Source organism: Macaca fascicularis, chromosome 9 (assembly GCF_037993035.2).
Source record: "Macaca fascicularis isolate 582-1 chromosome 9, T2T-MFA8v1.1".
NCBI classification, from domain to species: domain Eukaryota; kingdom Metazoa; phylum Chordata; class Mammalia; order Primates; family Cercopithecidae; genus Macaca; species Macaca fascicularis.
Genome location: NC_088383.1, coordinates 56,905,726 through 56,925,197, shown reverse-complemented (window position 1 = coordinate 56,925,197; position 19,472 = coordinate 56,905,726). Strand labels below are relative to the sequence as shown.

General features: G+C 50.6%; 1 protein-coding gene across 1 annotated transcript; it reads left to right on the top strand.

Moving 5' to 3' along the window:
- The first annotated feature begins 8,198 nt into the window (after nt 1–8,198).
- On the top strand, nt 8,199–13,366 carry GDF2 (growth differentiation factor 2). Its single transcript, XM_005565202.5, has 2 exons — nt 8,199–8,759; nt 10,597–13,366. The coding sequence occupies exons 1-2, from the start codon at nt 8,414–8,416 to the stop codon at nt 11,538–11,540; spliced, it is 1,290 nt and encodes a 429-aa protein (XP_005565259.2). The 5' UTR covers nt 8,199–8,413; the 3' UTR covers nt 11,541–13,366.
- Nucleotides 13,367–19,472: the final 6,106 nt, after the last annotated feature.

The window sequence follows — 19,472 nt, the reverse complement described above, 5'->3', positions numbered from 1 at the left end:
ACCTACAGATGACACGGCCCCAAGTCTTAGAGGAGGCTGCAAAGCCACAGTGGTTTTCTAAGAGGGGATGTCCAAGGAAAGAAGCAGCCCTGGTGTCTGTCTTGGGCCTTAGGCTGGACTCTGGACACCAGGATTCCTGTGCGAGGGACGTATGGGGGAAGTGCTCCCAGGAGACGTGGGCAAGGGCGGGGCGAAGCAGAAAAGCAGGCTAGGAGCAATCCTGTGGGGAGCTTTGGAGCTTACTTACTCTTCAGGGCAGTATGGCCTCGAGCAAGGCAGCTGGGTGTTCAGGGCCTCTTGGCTTCCGGCCGCCCTGGGAAGGGAGATGTAAAGTTCCAGTTCCCTGGCCTTCTGCACAGGCAGCCACAGTGATTCCAGGAGCCTAGGTAGCATCCAAAGAGTGGCAACTCCTGGAGGCCAAGTCACTGAAACTGGAGAATGATTAGCCAGAACTGATAGGTGGGGGGATGTGAGGGTGCCAGAGTGGAGTCCTGCAGCTTCTGCTCAGCATCTCCTATGAGGTGCTTCAAGTGGCTCTGGGACATGTGCCTGAGCAGCTGCCGTGGGGGCCCCCGCCTGCTGGGCACATGGCCCTGACGGCTGACAGAGGTCAGGGGAGGGCTGGGATGGTCCTCCACACTCACCACCTTATTCTGTTACTCCCACAGGAATTGGACATGGGACCAAATTGTTCCCCTCAAGCTGCTGTAGGTTGCTGGGCTGGCGCAAACTGGCCTGCACTTAGTGCTTGGTTTGCAATGTCTAATTCTTTTTGAAACATGACAAGATATAAGTTAATAGCAAAATAAGTAAAATATTGGGGCTTGATAAAACTCCAAGTCCCTTCCTTCCAAATATTCCATCCCTCATTTTCTTCTCATTCAACTGCCCCCTTTCTATTTTTGCTAAACATGGGCTGTCCCATAGTAGTTTTATCTTACTCTTTCTGGCACTTGCAGTTTCTGGGAGACCTTCTGGATTCCCCCCAAATACCTGCAATGCCTCTGAGTCCTCATGTCTGGCTTGCTGGGGTTGGGGAGGGCAGGCTGGGACACTCCCCTGGGTCCAGCCGTAGGCATGGGCTCCAGGCCTGTACCTGGATGGAAGGTGCTCAGTAGTTGCCATCTTTCCTAGGCATGCCCTGAAGACCTTGGAATGTGAAATGGGGCAGGTCCCAAGTGGAGACATGACATGTCCCAACTCTATGGTAGGAGAAACTGGTATCATAAGTGACCCCTCCCATGTATAGAAGAAGTTATAGGATCTTACTTAGCCTCACAATAACCTTGCAACTTACTGCCCAATTGGAGCTGCAGAAAAACAAGCTCAGAAAGTATAAGTAACATGTCTACTGATGTCTTGCCAAGACCACAGAGAACATTAAGTTTGATGCTCAAGGCGGCCTGATTCAAGGTCTACATGATTGGCACTGACCCTGAACTTCCTGGCCAGTGATCCCCAGTCTACTAGGGTTGTCCCAACAACACTGAGGTTGGGACACAGTAAAGTGAGGTTAAAAAGAAATGTGTTTATGAAATAACTTGTTTTTCCCTTAAAACAAAAAATGTCAACATTACGTTGTCGTAAGAGCCCATCATACAGTCTAGACATGGTTTGCTGATGTCACTCAGCTGGGCCTGTTTCATTCTGGAGGGAGCAGGGTGGTGGCCTGCAGCTGGGCCCCATCTCTGAACTTACACATCCTCTAGAAGGGCAGGGCCTCTGATAGATTAGTTCATGTGACAAACATAAACAGTACCACTGACAGCGAGAAACTTGAGGACTGGGAGAAAACTTCAGAAGGCTTCCGATACAACCTTTATACTTGAGAAATGGGGAGACTTGAGTCCTGGTACTACCAGGTGTTTGGCCTGGGGTGTCCCAATAGGTGCCTCTCTATGACTTCATAAAATGTCATCAGAGCAGAAGCTTATAACTCATGCTTTTTCTGTGGCCAGGATGGAGACAAAACTGTGCCTGAGGAACTTATGGATGTCTGAGGTGGGAAGGGGAGGGTGAGAGGAGGAGACTCTGCAGGAGGAGGAGGAATGGAGATGACTCCACAGAGAGGCTGACTTTGAGACCAAGCAGGACGAAAGAGCTGGGCTTGGCTGGTGGAATAAGAACATCACAAAGAGCGTCTGCAGCAGCACATGCCAGGGAGGGCTGAAAGGTAGTTTCAGTGAGAAACCAGGAAGGCAGGCCAGCTGGCCAGCTCTGGCTATGACTTGTGCGCCAAAACACCGACATTAGAGTTCAAAACTATTTCCCTTTACCAAAACCTGGAAGCATAAGATCCTTAACAGGCTCTTCTGGGATTTCCATTCCCCTTCTCTCTGCTCCCTGAGATAGTGATGTCCATGCATCCTCTATCTACCCTGCCTCCAGTCCGCCTCACTCACGCTCAGCCCAACCCCAAGCCACACTCATTCAGCATCTCCCAGGAGGCTTGTTTGTATGAATTGGGGATAGGTGGGTTGGATGTAGAAGATACATGTTTATCCAATTACGTAGCATTTACTATGTGCCAAATACCATGCTAGGCAATGTATTCATGTGTTTTCTCTTGGAAGGGTCTTATGAGTTCCCTCTTTTGTCAAAACCACTGTGCAAAATGCCTATCAGAGTTGCCTGGAGAACTTGATATAGTTGGGCCCCCTAGCATTGTCTCTGATTCAGGTTGAGGCTTTATTTCCATCCAGTTCCCAGGCACTGCTACTGCTGGCTCCAGGGCCACGCTTTGAGAACAGGATTTTTAGTGATGTCTCCTGGGAGGGAAGGGGTCCCTGATGCTCTGGAGTCATGGTATAACAGAAACTCAGGTGAATCCTTTCTCCCTCCATGAAGGAACGCTGAAGTCAATGTCACCTTTTTGGAGGAATGGGCTTCAAGGATGCTTGAAATAAACGGATGAGTCAAATTTACTTCTCTTGTTCATTGAATTGTGCTTCTTCCATAGCAATTGCAGTGATGCCATGATTTCTGTAATCCAAAAGTCCTGAGATTTGTGACCCTATGGAGGTTTTGGTTAAAAATAACAACAGCACAGTCATGTGAAACTGTCTGGGTATTGAGAAGAGACAGGAGGACACGGCCGAGGTGGCAGAACCGGCACCTGACCAGCACCCACCACAGAGCACGCCGAGGTGTTCAAAGACATATGCAGAGACAAGCATGGGAGGCCTGCCCTGGAGGAGCCTTGGCTGGCTGTGAAGGCCAGGCAGACTCGCTGGGCTGTCAAATTGCTGACCGCAGAGGAGCAGCCCTGGGGCGCTTTAGTGGTTGTTAGATGAATCCAACTGTTTCTTGGAACACAGAGGTTGTGTGCTGTGGGATTCCTAGGCAGGTACTAAAGGGCAGTCAGAACTGACCCTGGTGGAGGACAGTGAGGAGGGACAGGAAGTAGTCCTGGTGGAAGAGCACAGCTCACTCTACAGCTCCACGGAAAGGAAGGGCAGAGCTGTCCCAGGGGTGGGGGAGAGAGAAACAGTCACAGAAAGATCATATACTGACAGGAGCAATACTAATGACTAGTTATTGCATGCTTACCCTGGGCCATATTCCTGTGGAACACCCAGAAATCTGTGGTGCCCTTTGGCCCTCTCCCTAGACTCACAGCACAGTGACAAATGTGATTCTTGAGTATGGCCCTGGACCAGCACCGGTGAGACCTGGCCACTGCTATAACTCCTTGGAGGCTGAAGCCCAGATCCTGTGGTTTGTCTCCTGAAAAAGTAGAGGAAAATATAGTCCAGCCTACGGAGCAATGCAAACCAGCATTTTTGTTGCTGCTGTTCATTAATTTGCCAAGGATTAGAAAGAAGTATTGGTAACAGTGTGGTAAGATGAGTTCTTAGGCTCAGCTGAGAGTGAATATTTAAAAAGCATTTCTGGAAAGCCGCTTAGCAATGCTTACCAAGAGCTTTGCAAATGTTACGTGTTCCTTGACCCAGATATTCCACTTCCAATGACCTGTCCTATAAAATAATAATAAAATAATACAAAATATACACTATAACAATGTAAGATAATGTGTCTTGCAACATTATCTTAGTAGTCTTGATTGTCCTACCATCGGAAAATATTTGAATAAATTAAGATATGTCCATACAATTGGAAAATGTTTAGTCATTAAAAATGAAGTTCATGGGCTGGACGCAGTGGCTCACGCCTGTAATCCCAGCACTTTGTGTAGTGGATGCTGGCAGATCACTTGAGTCCAGGAGTTTGAGACCAAACTGAGCAACGTGATGGAACCCCGTCTCTACAAAAAATATAAAAATCAGGCTGGCGTGGTGGCTCATGCCTGTGGTCCCAGCTACTCAGGAGGCTGAGGTGGAAGGATCACCTGGGACCAGAGAGATCGAGGCTACAGTGAGCCATGATCACGCCACTGCACTCCAGCCTGGGTGACAGAGTGAGATCTCATCTCAAAAAAAAAAAAAAAAAAAAAAAAAGAAGTTCATGAAAAGTTTTTCATGACATGGGAAGGTATTTATACAGTCCTTCCCCAGTACCTCCTCCTAGTGCGCAGATCTAGACCCTTCTGTGGTTCATGCCAACCTGACTCTCTCCCTGTGCTGTCTGCGCCACTCCCATCCCAGGGTCCTAAGCCAATCAGGACATTCAGGACATTGCGTTCCCCCAGCCACGGTGATTGGCTGGAGTGTTTGCAGATTATCCAATCAGGGTCAGAGAGACACCATGAGACTCCCTAGGACTTTCCGGAAAAGAGGCTTTTGCTCCTCTTTGACCCCACCCAGCCCCCCATGTGAAAGGGATACAGGCCGGCTGCAGTGACTGGCCACCTCGCCAAGACACAGAGAGATGGAGCATGAAGCCAACACAGTGGAAGGCAGGACTGAGAGAGGAGAAAGCATGGCTAGAACTTTGCCTGTCCTGTAGCTCAAGCCATGCTAAAGCCAAACCGTTGCCAACCCAGAAGTTTTCATTAGTCAGGTGCAATCCACTTTGCTTAGGCCTGTTTGGATTCTGCTTTTCTGCAGCCTGTGACAAAAGGAATCCAAATGACAACATTTAAAATTTTTTTAATTAAAAAAATTTTTTTCAAAGAGAAGCCCATACATATCAAACCTTGTATACCTCAAGTGGCTTCGAAAGTAAACCTAAGGCAGAGATTGAAGACACTTTAGTGTACATTTTCTTAAATTTTATGCCAGCCTTTGCTTTATTTAGGTATAGACACATAAGACTACCATAATTCAGATCTTTAGTCTTTGAATAATCATGTGGATAGACCTCCCTGGGAAGTCGGTGAAGAATTAGAAAGTACACAGTTTGAAGGAGGAGGGGGCAAACGAGAGATAAATAAGACCTTCTGTGGTTCAAGTGAGGCAGCTCCTTCCTGAAACCCCAACAATGCAAAGCTGGTGATAGCAGAGGGAGGGGTCCTTCTTCAGGAGGGAACACCCAGGGTCTGTTTCCTCCTGGGAAAATCAGAACAAGTTTGAGACTTGTTCCCTAAGACTCAGAGTTAGGGGGATTTTCTCAGATGGACCAAGGTCCATTTGTATGAAAAGGTAACCAAGTCCCTGAAATCACCACCTGATGAAAGTGGGAGTCCCTCTGATGACCTAGGCCACCCGTAAGAGCCTAGAAATTTGAGAAAGGGCAGGTTAGAATTGGTATGTGACCATAGCTGGCCTCTTCTCTCCACCCAGCCACTGGCCACAGAGGCATGCATGCCGGAGGTGGGTAAGCCCGGCATATGTCTAAGAAGACTGTTACCTTGTTGCCTCATGGGGCGCACCCTACAGACCTGGGCTAGAGGGCGTCCCAGCAGCTAAGAACAAGCAGCCGTTTAGACATGTAGGACCAGTGCCCAACAGCAAAGCTAGTGCTGTTGAGAAGCAACAGCAGGTGGGACCCCTCTCTCCCTCCCGCTTCCCAGCGTGAAGAAGCTGGACTAACACCTTCCCACACCATCTCCTTTGGACTTAATTGACACATGGGGCACTTGGACTATTCAGGAAAGGAGAAGACCAGACTTCCTGATGATATGGATCAGGAAACCTCAAGCAATCCATTTAAAACAATAAAAGAGATGTGAACATATTGATCCCTTGAGTTTGTGAGGCAAATCATTTCAGATATACACCGGCATGTTGCATTGCACAGCTCCAGGGAAAGCCATCCATGTCAGAGTCTGTGTGACCAGCACCCACAGGCAGCTGTGATGACCCTGGACATAGTCAGGTCCATAGTCCTTCATCTGAGACCCCCAAATAAAAAACCATCTAAGAACCTAAAGTTTCTTTTAATTCCTTTTCTGGGAAAACTTGACCTGAATGGACATTTGTGGCTTTATTTGTTTCACTGCAGAAATATTCATGTGTGTCATTATAAGGTGTCGTCTCTGACCCCTTTGGGAATGTTATTGCATATACACAATACAAAATCCCCCAAATCTGAAACTATCGAAGTCGCAACACACTCTTGGCCACAAGGGTTTCAGATATAGGATTGTGGAGCGGATGTGTCTCAAAATGCTAACCATGAGCATCACTGGATGATTAAACTGTAGGTTATTTATTTTCTCTTTAACAATGTTTTCCATTTCCCAAGCTTTCTGCACTATAGACTACTGTTATAACTGGGAAAAAATGTCACATTTGAAAAATAACATCAGGTAGCAGCGCCTTGCTCCTACTAGAGCACATCCAGGCCCCTAGGCTATTCATACTCTGCTCAGCCTCTCATGTGTGAAAAGCTCCTGGTCAGACCACGATGCAGGCATCTGCCCTGTCCTCACTCCTCCCAGACCACACCCCACTCTGCATTTGCAGCTCCATTTCTTGGGCATGGCACCCATTTATTCATCTTTTCTCTGCCCCATGGAATTCTTGCGCTGAGCTGGATCAAAGCCCAGCGCACTTCCAGTCCTCTTCCCAAGCAGCATTTCTGAAGCAGCACGCTTCCCGTCTTCCCCTGGCCCATGTCATCAAAGGACAGAGATAGCAAGTTCTGTCCAGGCCCAGCCATTCAGGGGCTCCTGATTTCACCCATCCTCCTCTGCAATCTGACCACAGCATGCTGTGGCCCCTCCTGCACCCCACTAAACCTGCTCAGCTCTCTGCAACCTCTCCCCGACAGCCTCACCAGCATGGAGCATCTTCCCCAGAGTAAACCACCAGGCACAGCATACCCTGGAGTATTTCTAACCATGCTCCTTCTTTGCTGTACTCAAAGCCACACATGATGGAAATGGACAGAGTCTTAAGTGTGGACACACTGCTCTTAACACAGTCCCTAGGGCCCTTTCCTGGGCCACAGCTTGTCAGCCTCCAAAGGCCAGGGGATCATCTTCTTGGCATGTACCAGTCTCAGAACAACTCACCTACTCCCCTGTCTACCAGATTGCGTGGTTCTCCCTGCTGATGAGTGTGGGCCAGGTGGCTGCCAAGTCAATGTGAGCTAAGACCACCCCACAACAGGCCAGTGCCAGAGCTGGGATGCAGGGATGTGGGGAGCTCCCTGCAGGCTGCAGTGTGTTGTGGAGCTCTGACAGAGCAGGCTGGGGGAACCCGGGGCTCCAGCTCAATCAGGTGTGGGCTGGAGAAGGGGCATCCAGAATGCTGCCACCAAGCCAGCCTGGGGCACAGCATCCTCTTAACCCCTACAACTATCTTCTGAATGGGAGGCTCGTAGAGTGCGGTGACTTGTTCCAGGTGACATTTGCAGGGAATCGGTGAGGGAGCTGAGATCCCAGCCTCTGTCTAGTCTGACTTATCACCACACTAAATTGCACGAGAGCCATATTCACTCGTGATCTCTAATGCTCAGCAATGCATCCCACCAACAGAGCAGGGAGCCTTGCTCGCAGGTTCCGACTCTGTAAGGAGCAGGCCTCTTCTGAGCCTTGATGTGGTCCCCACACTCTCCCCATCTCCCCAGCCCCCACAGTTCACTGTGCTCTTGCGCTGTCCTTTCTATATTTGGAGGGCTTCTTGGTCTTGTTTCCTGGATTCTTCACTACTGTGGCCCAGGAGATGGAGCATATGTCACCCTGCCTGGAGATTCTTCTGAAGACCCCTGGCAAGGAAATGAGAAAGGATCCTAATTAGGGGGCAATAACCCCCTGGAGAAGCACAGATTCCTTACAGTAGGCCGTGTCCTTCCCACATGCCCTGTGTGTTTGTCAGATGTTTATAGAGCCTTCATTAACGGAAGGCTCCCTCAGATAAGACGTCGGAGCGCGGCATCGAGGACCAGATAAGCACAAGTGGAGGACAATCCAGCCCGGCAGCGGGCGAAAGTGGGCGCTGGCCAGGACGGTTCCTTCAGAGCAAACAGCAGGGAGATGCCGACCCGCTCCTTCCCGGCTCCTCCCCGTGCCCGCTAACACAGTACGGCCGCCTGCAGTCTCCTCTCTGGGTGATTGCGTGGGCCCAAGATGTGTCCTGGGGCACTATGGGTGGCCCTGCCCCTGCTGTCCCTGCTGGCCGGCTCCCTGCAGGGGAAGCCACTGCAGAGCTGGGGGCGAGGGTCTGCTGGGGGAACTGCCCACAACCCACTGGGGGTGCCTGGAGGTGAGCTGCCGGAGCACACTTTCAACCTGAAGATGTTTCTGGAGAACATGAAGGTGGATTTCTTGCGCAGCCTTAACCTGAGCGGGGTCCCTTCGCAGGACAAAACCAGGGTGGAGCCACCGCAGTACATGATCGATCTGTACAACAGGTACACGTCTGATAAGTCGACTACGCCAGCGTCCAACATCGTGCGGAGCTTCAGCATGGAAGGTAGGGTCTCCGCTTGCACCGGATGCGCTGGGGTAGGACTCACAGGTCCACAGCTGCTTTCACCAGGGTGGAGGCCGCTGGTCATAGGAGGCTCTTCAAGCTTCCATTTAAATTAGTTACAATGAAATAAAATTAAAACTTAGTTCTTTAGCCTCACCAGCTTCCTTTCAAATGTGTGGCTAATGGCTTCCCTATCAGGCAGTGCAGACTGCAGAACATTTCCATGGTCACTGAGAGTTCTACTCGGCGCTTCTGCTCTGAAGGATTCACCTTCCCCAGGCTGTGTGCCACATTTCACACAGCATGTGCACAGGGATGCCAGCTCCCTTTTTTCCACCCCTTCTGTTTACTCTCCTCTTCTTTCCATCTCTCCCCTCTGATTCACTTCTCTTCCTTTTCCCCTTCCCTTCCTGTCCCCTTCCTACTTCAAAACAAAACAGACAACCTATTTCACCTCCAACTAACTGGTATATTTTTAAACTTTGAAAGCACAGTTATTCCTTTCTTGTGAAAGGGTTTTAAAAATCAGATGAAATTCTTTGACAGAGAAGTGTTGAAAGAGAACCTAATTGTTTTTAAATAGAAATGTATCTGATTTAGAAGGACTAGAAGATAACAAACACGGACCTAGGACCTATGTCCTAACTCAGTCAAGCTCACATGATGCAGGGGGAAATAAGTTTCTGAACAGTGAAACTGTTCAGTCAAAACTTGCAGCCACCAAGGGTTCCCACCCATGTCACCTAGGAAGTGTTAAGCCGCTGGATTCTGACCCAGGCCTGTCCGTCTGCACAGCCGGCTTTTCCTGCTGCTGCCGTCTCCCTCTGAATGTCCAGGAGCACAGAGCCTCTCCCCTCCTGGGTCTGAGACTTGCAAATGGCTTAGGGGCCTGGCTCCATACCGCATCCAGGCCAGAGCTAACCAGTCTGCAGAGGCAGGACTGGCACTTCAAAACCTGCCAGCTAGGTTTCCCTATAGCACCGGGTCTCCACACATGTGGGCGCATAGCAAGTGCCCAGAAAATGCAACCTCTTTTCCCTGTCTGTGAACCAGCCGTGGTATAGCAGGAGTGTGCTAACGACAAAGTGTCAGCCCAGGATAAATGGGATATTGAGTTAACTATGTGGCTAAAAGGCAAGCCCCATTTTTGCTTGACATGACAAAGCAATTGAAGCTAATAGATTTTTTTCCTGAAACACTAAAACCAATTAATCACTTATGCTTTGTTCAGAAATTACAATTTCAAATGATGCATACACTGTTTAGAGGCTGAGATTTTTGATATTGTCTTAATATTGGGATTTCACTGTCCCTACCCAGGATCTTGCCTTTAAATTCGTGTACTCAGGATCTTCACTCAGGATCTGACAGTGAGTTTTGCTGTTTTCTTTATGTACTCACTAGCTGTGTGCTAGTAAGTCCCAGGATACTTAACTAGCTGCGTGCATTTTGGCAATTAACTGCCTTGAATCCCAGTCTCCACATCTGCAAATGTGGAATAATAATTAGATCCTCCCAGGGTGAGTGCGAGGATTAAGGTGAAATTTACACTGCAAAGCTCCCAGTGTAATGCCTGGCACACAGTAGATGCTCAATAAACAGTAGGAACTGTCAATCCCAATTAGAGGCATCTCCTGCCTTTGCTTTTCTTTGGAAGATCTTAAGTATACCTTTGAAAATACTCTTATACCTTAAGGGCTTGGGTGAAACCAAATAGAGATAATACAGACCAAAACTGTTATCCCAGATGCTCTTCTGTCTAAACCCTGAGACTCAGCTTCAGTGTCATGGAAACAGACCCTTCGGCAGATGCCCACCAGGTGTGTTTGCATTTCAGATGCCATCTCCATGACTGCCACGGAGGACTTCCCCTTCCAGAAGCACATCTTGCTCTTCAACATCTCCATTCCCAGGCACGAGCAGATCACCAGAGCTGAGCTCCGACTCTATGTCTCCTGTCAAAATCACATGGACCACTCTCACGACCTGAAAGGAAGCATGGTCATTTATGATGTTCTGGATGGAACAGATGCCTGGGATAGTGCTGCGGAGACCAAGACCTTCCTGGTGTCCCAGGACATTCGGGATGAGGGCTGGGAGACCTTGGAAGTGTCCAGCGCCGTGAAGCGTTGGGTCCGGTCCGACTCCACCAAGAGCAAAAATAAGCTGGAAGTGACTGTGGAGAGCCACAGGAAGGGCTGTGACAAGCTGGACATCAGTGTCCCCCCAGGTTCCAGAAACCTGCCCTTCTTTGTCGTCTTCTCCAATGACCACAGCAGTGGGACCAAGGAGACCAGGCTGGAGCTGAGGGAGATGATCAGCCATGAGCAAGAGAGTGTGCTCAAGAAGCTGTCCAAGGAGGGCTCCACAGAGGCAGGTGAGAGCAGCCACGAGGAGGACGCAGATGGCCACGTGGCTGTGGGGTCGACTTTAGCCAGGCGGAAAAGGAGCACCGGGGCTGGCAGCCACTGTCAGAAGACCTCCCTGCGGGTAAACTTCGAGGACATCGGCTGGAACAGCTGGATCATTGCGCCCAAGGAGTACGAAGCCTACGAGTGTAAGGGTGGCTGCTTCTTCCCCTTGGCTGACGATGTGACGCCGACGAAACACGCTATCGTGCAGACCCTGGTGCATCTCAAGTTCCCCACAAAGGTGGGCAAAGCCTGCTGTGTGCCCACCAAACTGAGCCCCATCTCCATCCTCTACAAGGATGACATGGGAGTGCCCACCCTCAAGTACCACTACGAGGGCATGAGTGTGGCAGAGTGTGGGTGCAGGTAGTACCTGCCTGCGGGGCTGGGGAGGCAGGCCAAAGGGGCTCCACATGAGAGGTCCTGCATCCCCCTGGGCACAACAAGGACTGATTCTATCTGCATGCCAGCCTGGAGGAGGAAAGGGAGCCTGCTCTCCCTCCCCACCCCCCAACCAAAGCATACACCACTGAGCTCAACTGCCAGGGAAGGCTAAGGAAATGGGGATTTGAGCACAACGGGAAAGCCTGGGAGGGTTGTTGGGGTGCAAGGAGGTGATGAAAAGGAGACAAGGGGAAAAGTAATCCAGAGTCAACAGAAAACAACAGCAGTGAGCCAGAGGAGCACAGGCGGGCAGGTGACTGCAGAGATTGATGGAGATTAGAAAGGTGGAGGAGGCTGGCTTATTCCAAAACCCTTGGGGAGTAGAGGGAAGGAGCAGGCTGCACGCCACACCCATCACTGCATGTTATTTCCTACAATCCAGTTAGAGGGGCATGGCTTCCAATTTAGAGACAGAGAGACAGAAACACAGGCAGATCAAGTAGCATTGGTCAATGGCATGATTCCAACCCAGAGTTGTGGGACACCAAAGCCCAGGATCTTTCCAAGTGCCCCGCTGCAGTTAAGCAGGTCCTCTCCAGCTAAAGAGCAGTGAGACATTGGGAGCCCAGGAGTGTTGAGGCCGGGCCCGGCTGAAGCCCATCAGTCACAAGTGTGACTGGGCTACTTGTCACATACAGGGCGTGGTCTGGCCACTGTTGCCAGTGCTCACTCAGCGGCCAAATGCTTTTTAATATCACCCCTGAGGCACTGAAAAACTAACCCCAGGCCAACTGCAGGACAGAGAGAGAGGTCAGGACAGCAGCCCTGTGGGCTGCATGATACACTGTGGCCAGAGCTATTGTGACCCCCTGGTGCAGTGCTCCCACGGTCAATGGTGCACACGGGGCCACTCACTGTCCATGGACTGATACCATGTGACCGTTTGAGAGGGCTGGGCACACTTTCTCCTGGGGGAGGGGGTAGCCTGTGGCCAGCACTTCTGCAGTTACTCAGCATAGCCAGACCACCAGGATGTGGTGCCCAGGGTGCCCCCCAGCGACAACCCAGGGGAGAAGGGCCTGGATTTGAATTTGTTGGAATTAAATGTGCTCTTGCTTTGGTCTTTGAAACATACCTATTTTTAATCCTTGGTGACATGTCCTCAAGTGACAAGACTCCAGCCTTCCTGGGCGAGGCCTCCCCAGCCTCGGAAGAGCTGCAGTCCTTATCGGCGATCACTGGCTCTGCCTGCATTTGCCGGCTCTCTTGAGTCACGTGCATCCCAGCGCCCCGCCTGGGCTCGGATTGTGGGACCAGATTCAGCCTCCCCGAACCCAAGGGATGATAAGGCTTCCATTTGCTCTGTGTTTCACCCTCTCCTCTGACTCTCCTGGCCATACATGGAACGGGGCAGTGTGAGGAAGAATCTGAAAGTGATGAAGAGTGCACCTATGGCCCTCTGACCTCCAGCCAGAGCAGGGCCTAGGGGAGGCTTAGAGAAGCCAGTGCCTCTCCCCATGGTTGAAGCTCCCGTTTATTTAAAAAAAAAAAAAAAAAGTGGGGGGTGGGGAAAGTGTTATGTTAAATGTTTACATGGAACCAATGAACAACTTTAACACAAATATACAACACAACATTCTTGTTTAATTACTGGTGTTAGAGAAAATATGAATTCCTGCTACATGCCGGGCAGTGTGGTGTTACAATGCTATTCCATGTTGGGTGTTGAGCATCTTCTTTCAGTCCTGGTGCTGTGCTTCTGTGCCTGCTTGAAAGTTTCACTTGGAAATAAAGTCAAATGTCTAATTTGCAGCCCCTCCTAATGTGAGACCCAATCTTGAGGACCCTGTAGACTCACACCCTGCCTACCCCACCCTCCGACCCCACTGGGATGGGCCTCCTTTTCCTAAGGAGGCAGAGGGGAGGGGACAGGCAGCCACCTCAGGGCTGGGTGGATGCAGGTGGGTGGTGTCTGCAAACTGGGTGAGTGATGTGGTGCGTCCACACTAGGGTGAGCGATGCAGTGTGTGCACACTGGGGAGAGTGATGTGGTGCGTGCACACTGGGGAGAGTGATGTGTGTGCACACTGGGGTGACTGATGTGTGCACACTGGGGAGAGTGATGTGGTGCGTGCACACTGGGGAGAGTGATGTGTGTGCACACTGGGGTGAGTGATGTGTGCACACTGGGGTGAGTGATGTGCTGCGTGCACACTGGGGTGAGTGATGTGTGGGCACACTGGGGTGAGTGATGTGGTGTCTGCACACTGGGGTGAGTGATGCGTGTGCACTCTGGGGTGAGTGATGTGTGTACACACTGGGGTGAGGGATGTGTGTGCACAATGGGGTGAGTGATGTGGTGAGTGCACACTGGGGTGAGCGATGAGGTGCGTGCACACTGGGATGAACGATGCAGTGTGTGCACACTGGAGTGAGTGATGTGGTGCATGCACACTGGGATGAACGATGCGGTGTGTGCACACTGGAGTGAGTGATGTGGTGCGTGCACACTGGGGTGAGTGATGCGTGTGCACTCTGGGGTGAGTGATGTGTGTGCACACTGGGGTGAGTGATGTGTGTGCACACTGGGGTGAGTGATGTGGTGCGTGCACACTGGGGTGAGTGATGTGTGTGCACTCTGAGGTGAGTGATGTGGTGTGTGCACACTAGGGTGATTGATGTGGTGTGTGCACACTGGGGTGAGTGATGTGCGTGCACTCTGGAGTGAGTGATGTGTGTGCACTCTGGGGTGAGTGATGTGTGTGCACACTGGAGTGAGTGATGTGGTGTGTGCACACTGGGGTGAGTGTTGTGTGTGCACTCTGGGATGAATGATGTGTGTACACACTGGGGTGAGTGATATGTGTGCACACTGGGGTGAGTGATGTGTGTGCACGCTAGGGTGAGTGATGTGTGTGCACTCTGAGGTGAGTGATGTGGTGTGTGTACTCTTGGGTGAGTGATGTGTGTGCACACTAGGGTGAGTGATGTGTGTGCACTCTGAGGTGAGTGATGTGTGTACATATTGGGGTGAGTGATGTGTGTGCCCTCTGGGGTGAGTGATGTGTGTGCACACTGGGGTGAGTGATGTGCGTGCACAATAGGGTGAGTGATGCGTGTGCACTCTGGGATGAGTGATGTGTGTACACACTGGGGTCAGTGATATGTGTGCACTCTTGGGTGAGTGATGTGTGTGCACTCTGAGGTGAGTGATGTGGTGTGTGCACTCTTGGGTGAGTGATGTGTGTGCACACTGGGGTGAGTGATGTGTGTGCACTCTGAGGTGAGTGATGTGGTGTGTGCACTCTTGGGTGAGTGATGTGTGTGCACACTGGGGTGAGTGATGTGTGTGCACTCTGGGGTGAGTGATGTGGTGTATGCACAAAGGGGTGAGTGGAGTGCTCATGTATGGGCTTCTGTGTGTAGCGGGGTTTGGGACGTCTGTGTGTAGCGGTTTGCAAGTCAAAGATGCCACTTACTTCCCTGCCTTCCTCTACCTCCCCACATGTCAGGAAAAAGGGGCCCTGAATTGCCCTGAAAAACAATCCTTAAGTCCTCCCCTCCTCTCCAGCCTAACACCACTTTCTTGTTCTCTCCATGCCAACGGGGCTGCCCTGCTGGCCCCACTCCCAGCCCCATAGCTCCAGGCAATCTTCTGGGTGGCCCATCTCTAGTGCCACCACCCCAACCCCCTCCTAATGCTCCTGATAGACCACTCTGGCTTTGAGGAGGGCCACAATGTTCCTCCTACAAGGTCATCATTAGCCTGGCTCTGAGAGCTGCTGACATCTTGTCTTGAGTCCCCTGGGGAAAAGGCCTGTGTGCTTCTCACCTTGGTCACTCCTGGAGGGCCAACATGATTGGAACAGATGTGCAGTGACAGGATGTGCAAGGAAACACCCGAAGCATGTTCCCTGGCCTCCGTGTCACTGGGTGATTCTTTTGATCACATTTCCTCTGCCTGATGACTGCCATGTTCCAGGCTGCATTTATAATGTTTCCTGAAGTATTTCCCTTGCATTCCATCAGGATGGTGATCGTATCAATGTCACATGGATGAAGAAGTGGAAGTCCAGCAAATCCAGGGGCCTGTCCCCAGCCATACACTGAGTTGGCAGGATGGCCAGGCTGTCCTCTGCCCCTCATTGTGACCTGACCTCTGTACCACACCAAGTGGAGAGAGGCTGGGGAATGCCATGTAGAAAGCAACAGCGAGACACATGGAGAGACAGAGGCAGTGAGACAATGGGGATGCAGAGAGGCTGCCAGGAGCACCTCTGAGCACCAGCCATGGTCCAGCACTGCCTCCAGTGCCTCTAAATAACCAGCAGATGAGCAGGAGTCTTTATCCTACCTTTTGCAAACACATAGGAGACAGAAGCACTTGGAGCCCTCACACTTTGCTAGAGCCATAAGCCAGCAACTGCTGGAGCCAGAATTTGAGCTCTAGTTTGTGACACCAAGCCCAGATTCTCTCTACTGTGTGGACTACTGTCCTGGTGCTTTCCTCAGTGTCAAGGTTAAAGTCACACTCCAAGGAAAAATCAAAACAAGGGCATAAAAAAGATAAAACAAACACAATCTATGCTCTCCCGGGCAAATGCTGACCTACCAGGGTGCTGCCCCGTCTTGGGCTCTGCCCACACTGGGTCCTGCCCTCTCTGGACCCTGCCCTCTCTGGGATCATTCTTCCCTGGGCATTGCTGTCCCTGGGCACTACCCTTCCTGAGTTCTCTCTGCCCTTGATTCTTCCCTCCCTGGACTCTCCCCTCCCTGGGCTCTTCCCTACCTGGGGACCACTCTCCCTAGGCATTGCCTTACTTGCCCCGCCAGTGTGAGAATCTCTGGTCAGCCTGGCACCTGTAGGGCACTACTCACTTAAGAAGGAGAAGTGCTGTTAGCAGGGTCACTAAACACTAGGGCTGTCCCGCTTTCAGAATTCTACCAGAATTGGAAGAGAAGAATCCCTGGTCAGTACTTTTGGGAGCGTGCAGCCTTCTGTTTTTCAAGCCTGGCTTAACTCCACAGCGCAGGTGGAAGTGGGAGGCCCCGCCCCACTGAACTCAGAAGCTCTTTTTCCGTGTGGAGCACCAAGGCTTTTGTTCCATATTTGGTTCTTCTGATCTGCTCTCTCTGCCCTGGACATCAGCTCCTCCTCAGAATCTTCCTTAGATTGCTGCCATGCCTACCCCTGGGGCCTCTTATTCTGGGCCCCTAAGATAGGCCCACTTGGACCTGGAAGGCTCCACACCATCATCTCCGGTGGTCCTCACAGCAGCCCTCAGAGAGGTGGGTTTGCTCCTCTGCAGATGAGGAAGGGAGGTGGAGGAGGCAGTGCTGGGCACACAGCAGCGGAGCCCGGACCGCTGTCACCTCTGGAGGTGCACTCCCTTCCCTGACAGCCCTGCAGCAGGCCTGGCCTCCAGCTGTGATGGTGCAGAGATGGAGGAGAGGCCAGTAGGACCATGCTGGCCTTTCACCCACAAGGGGCCTGGCTCCGAGAACGCTACAGAGCTCGCAGGCTCGGGTGTGTGGCCCACTAGGCGCCCAGGCTCTGTGCTTGGTTTCACGGTCTGCTGTTGCCATCTTGAAATGTGTAATTAGTTTAGAAGAAGGGGCCCACGTTTTCATTCTGCACTCAGCTCCACCAACGATACAGCCGATTCTAAATGCATGTAGGGGGTGGCATCTTGGTTTCTCAAGTCCCAGACATACTTGGGGGCTGTTTCAGGCCTCAGGAGTGACTTGGACCTGGGAAGACAGGAGTCTGAACGTTGCTGCTAAGAGTTTGCCCAGGAGTCCAACAGCCCTGCCTGCCTCCTCAGGAGCAGGGTGAGGAAGCCCTGAGGCTTCTCCATTGCGTCAGCCAAGGTCAGAGAAACTGCTCATCTCTCAAAGGCCAGCCTGTGACATCCGTGCAGCAGCGCCTTGGGGGAGGGGGTCGGAACTGCTGCCACTTCTTCCCTGGCCTTCTCCCGAAGCACCAAGGAAACCATGCCCAAGGCAGGCCACATCTCAAGCCAGCGGGGAACACAGGTGGTTTATGCAGGGTCATACTGAACAAATCTTTAGAACATTTTTCTTTTCCTTTACAAATCATAGAATCTGAGCCTTGGAAAAAAGCACCTACTCCAGGCAGAAACCTGCACAGCAGTGGCCTCAGCTTGCCTGGAACACTTCTGGCTCAGCCGCTCACCGCTCTCCCAGAAAGCCCGTTCATGTGAACAGGCCCATTTATCTGGAGATGTTCTCGAGCTTGAGCCAAAGCCTGTCTCTCCACAGCACCCTCCCATGAGCTTCCGCTCTGACTCCAGAGTCCCCTTGGTCCTAGAGAGCCGTGACATATGAGCCATCTCCCTGGAGGGTAGAGGGGGTTAGGCTTGGGCAGAAATGGACAGGGTTCTAGCCAACCAGGGACCCGGGGCTGGGTCACTTTCTGGATCAAAGTGAGAAAAATGAAGACGATGAAATATTGTTTGTAAAAGCCAAATACAGTTTTGGGAGTGTTCAAATATCTTCCTACATTTTATGAAATAATTGAGACAGTAGGTAATAGGTTCTTGGGGTTTGTTTTAATAATGTTCAGACTTGGCAAAATAAAATTGTGACAACTTTGCATTGATTTTCAAAATGATTATTTGAGACATTATTTCAAAATGATTATCTGTTGCCCAGGCTGGAGTGCAGTGATCTTAGCTCACTATAACCTCTAATTCCGGGGCTCAAGCAATCCTCCCTCCTCAGCCTCCCAAGTAGCTGGGACTACTACTACTACACAAGTTCTGACCGAATCCCAGAGGTGGGAAGACGAGGTGAACACAGATGCTAGTCGCACGCACGCGTCAGCACTGGCATGCTCTGAGCCCTTAGTGAAAGGCAGCTGCTCTACTAACCAAAGGAATGAAGATCAGATCAACAAGAAGTTTCTATTAAAGAGACCCCAATACTCACACTCGCTGAAAGAGAAATCTTGACTCCAAGTATGTATCTTCAAAATCAATATTTAATATGGAAAGATTCAGTATATTAATTTTAATTAAATTAATTTAAAAAATAAGTTTAGCTTTAATTTAGTATAATTTGATGTTAATTGAGCATTGCTTTTCGTAGTGAAAAACAGGAAACTATCTAAAATGACCCACAATAGGAGAATAATTTAATGAACTGTGGTTAGTTCCCTTCCTCTTTCTTCCTGGACCTGATTTGGGGTGAGGTTAGAGAGCATCCAGTTTTTCTCCAGAAGTCACTGGGGCACACGGCTGAGGGGCAGCAGGAGATAGAAAGATAACAAGACTGTGTGTGTCTTCAGTTACCCCAGAGACCAGCCTCTTTTTAAGCCTCAAACAACACAGGTTTGAATTGAAGCAGAGCCTGACCAGCTCCCTCACCCACACCCGTCCTAGACACATAACTGGGTACACATGTCCACATGGACACACCACACACCACATGTGGACATGTCCACACATGGACATACCATATATGATTTAATATATTACATTATAACTTAATATATTCAATCTTTCCATATTTCATATACTTTTTAAGATAGAGGCTCTGAGTCAAGATTCCTGTTTCAAAGAGTATGAGCACTGCAAGACTCTTTAACGGAAACTTCTCATTGATTACATACATATCACCTGTGTGCACACATGGACACATCACACATTAACACATGCCTGTGTGCACGTGTGTGCATGTATACACATGTGCACCACACATGTGCACAGCCGCACAGGCTCACACATACATGCAACAGGAATTTCTGATGCATTAGGGCAACTTCTGAAACTACTAAAAGGCTCAGAGGAAACACCCTCTTCTTGGGCGAGCTGAGGCAGAAAGAAAGGAAGAGAAGAAGGGGTATCTGAGGATGCTGTGGTTTACAATCAGAGCCAAAGTCAGACGTAGAAGAGAG

Excerpts from the sequence above, each read along its gene's own strand:
- GDF2 (XM_005565202.5), top strand. The coding sequence starts at position 8,414 with ATGTGTCCTGGGGCACTATGGGTGGCCCTGCCCCTGCTGTCCCTGCTG. Across the intron at positions 8,760-10,596 it reads GCGGAGCTTCAGCATGGAAG|ATGCCATCTCCATGACTGCC; the intron begins GTAGGGTCTCCG and ends TTTGCATTTCAG.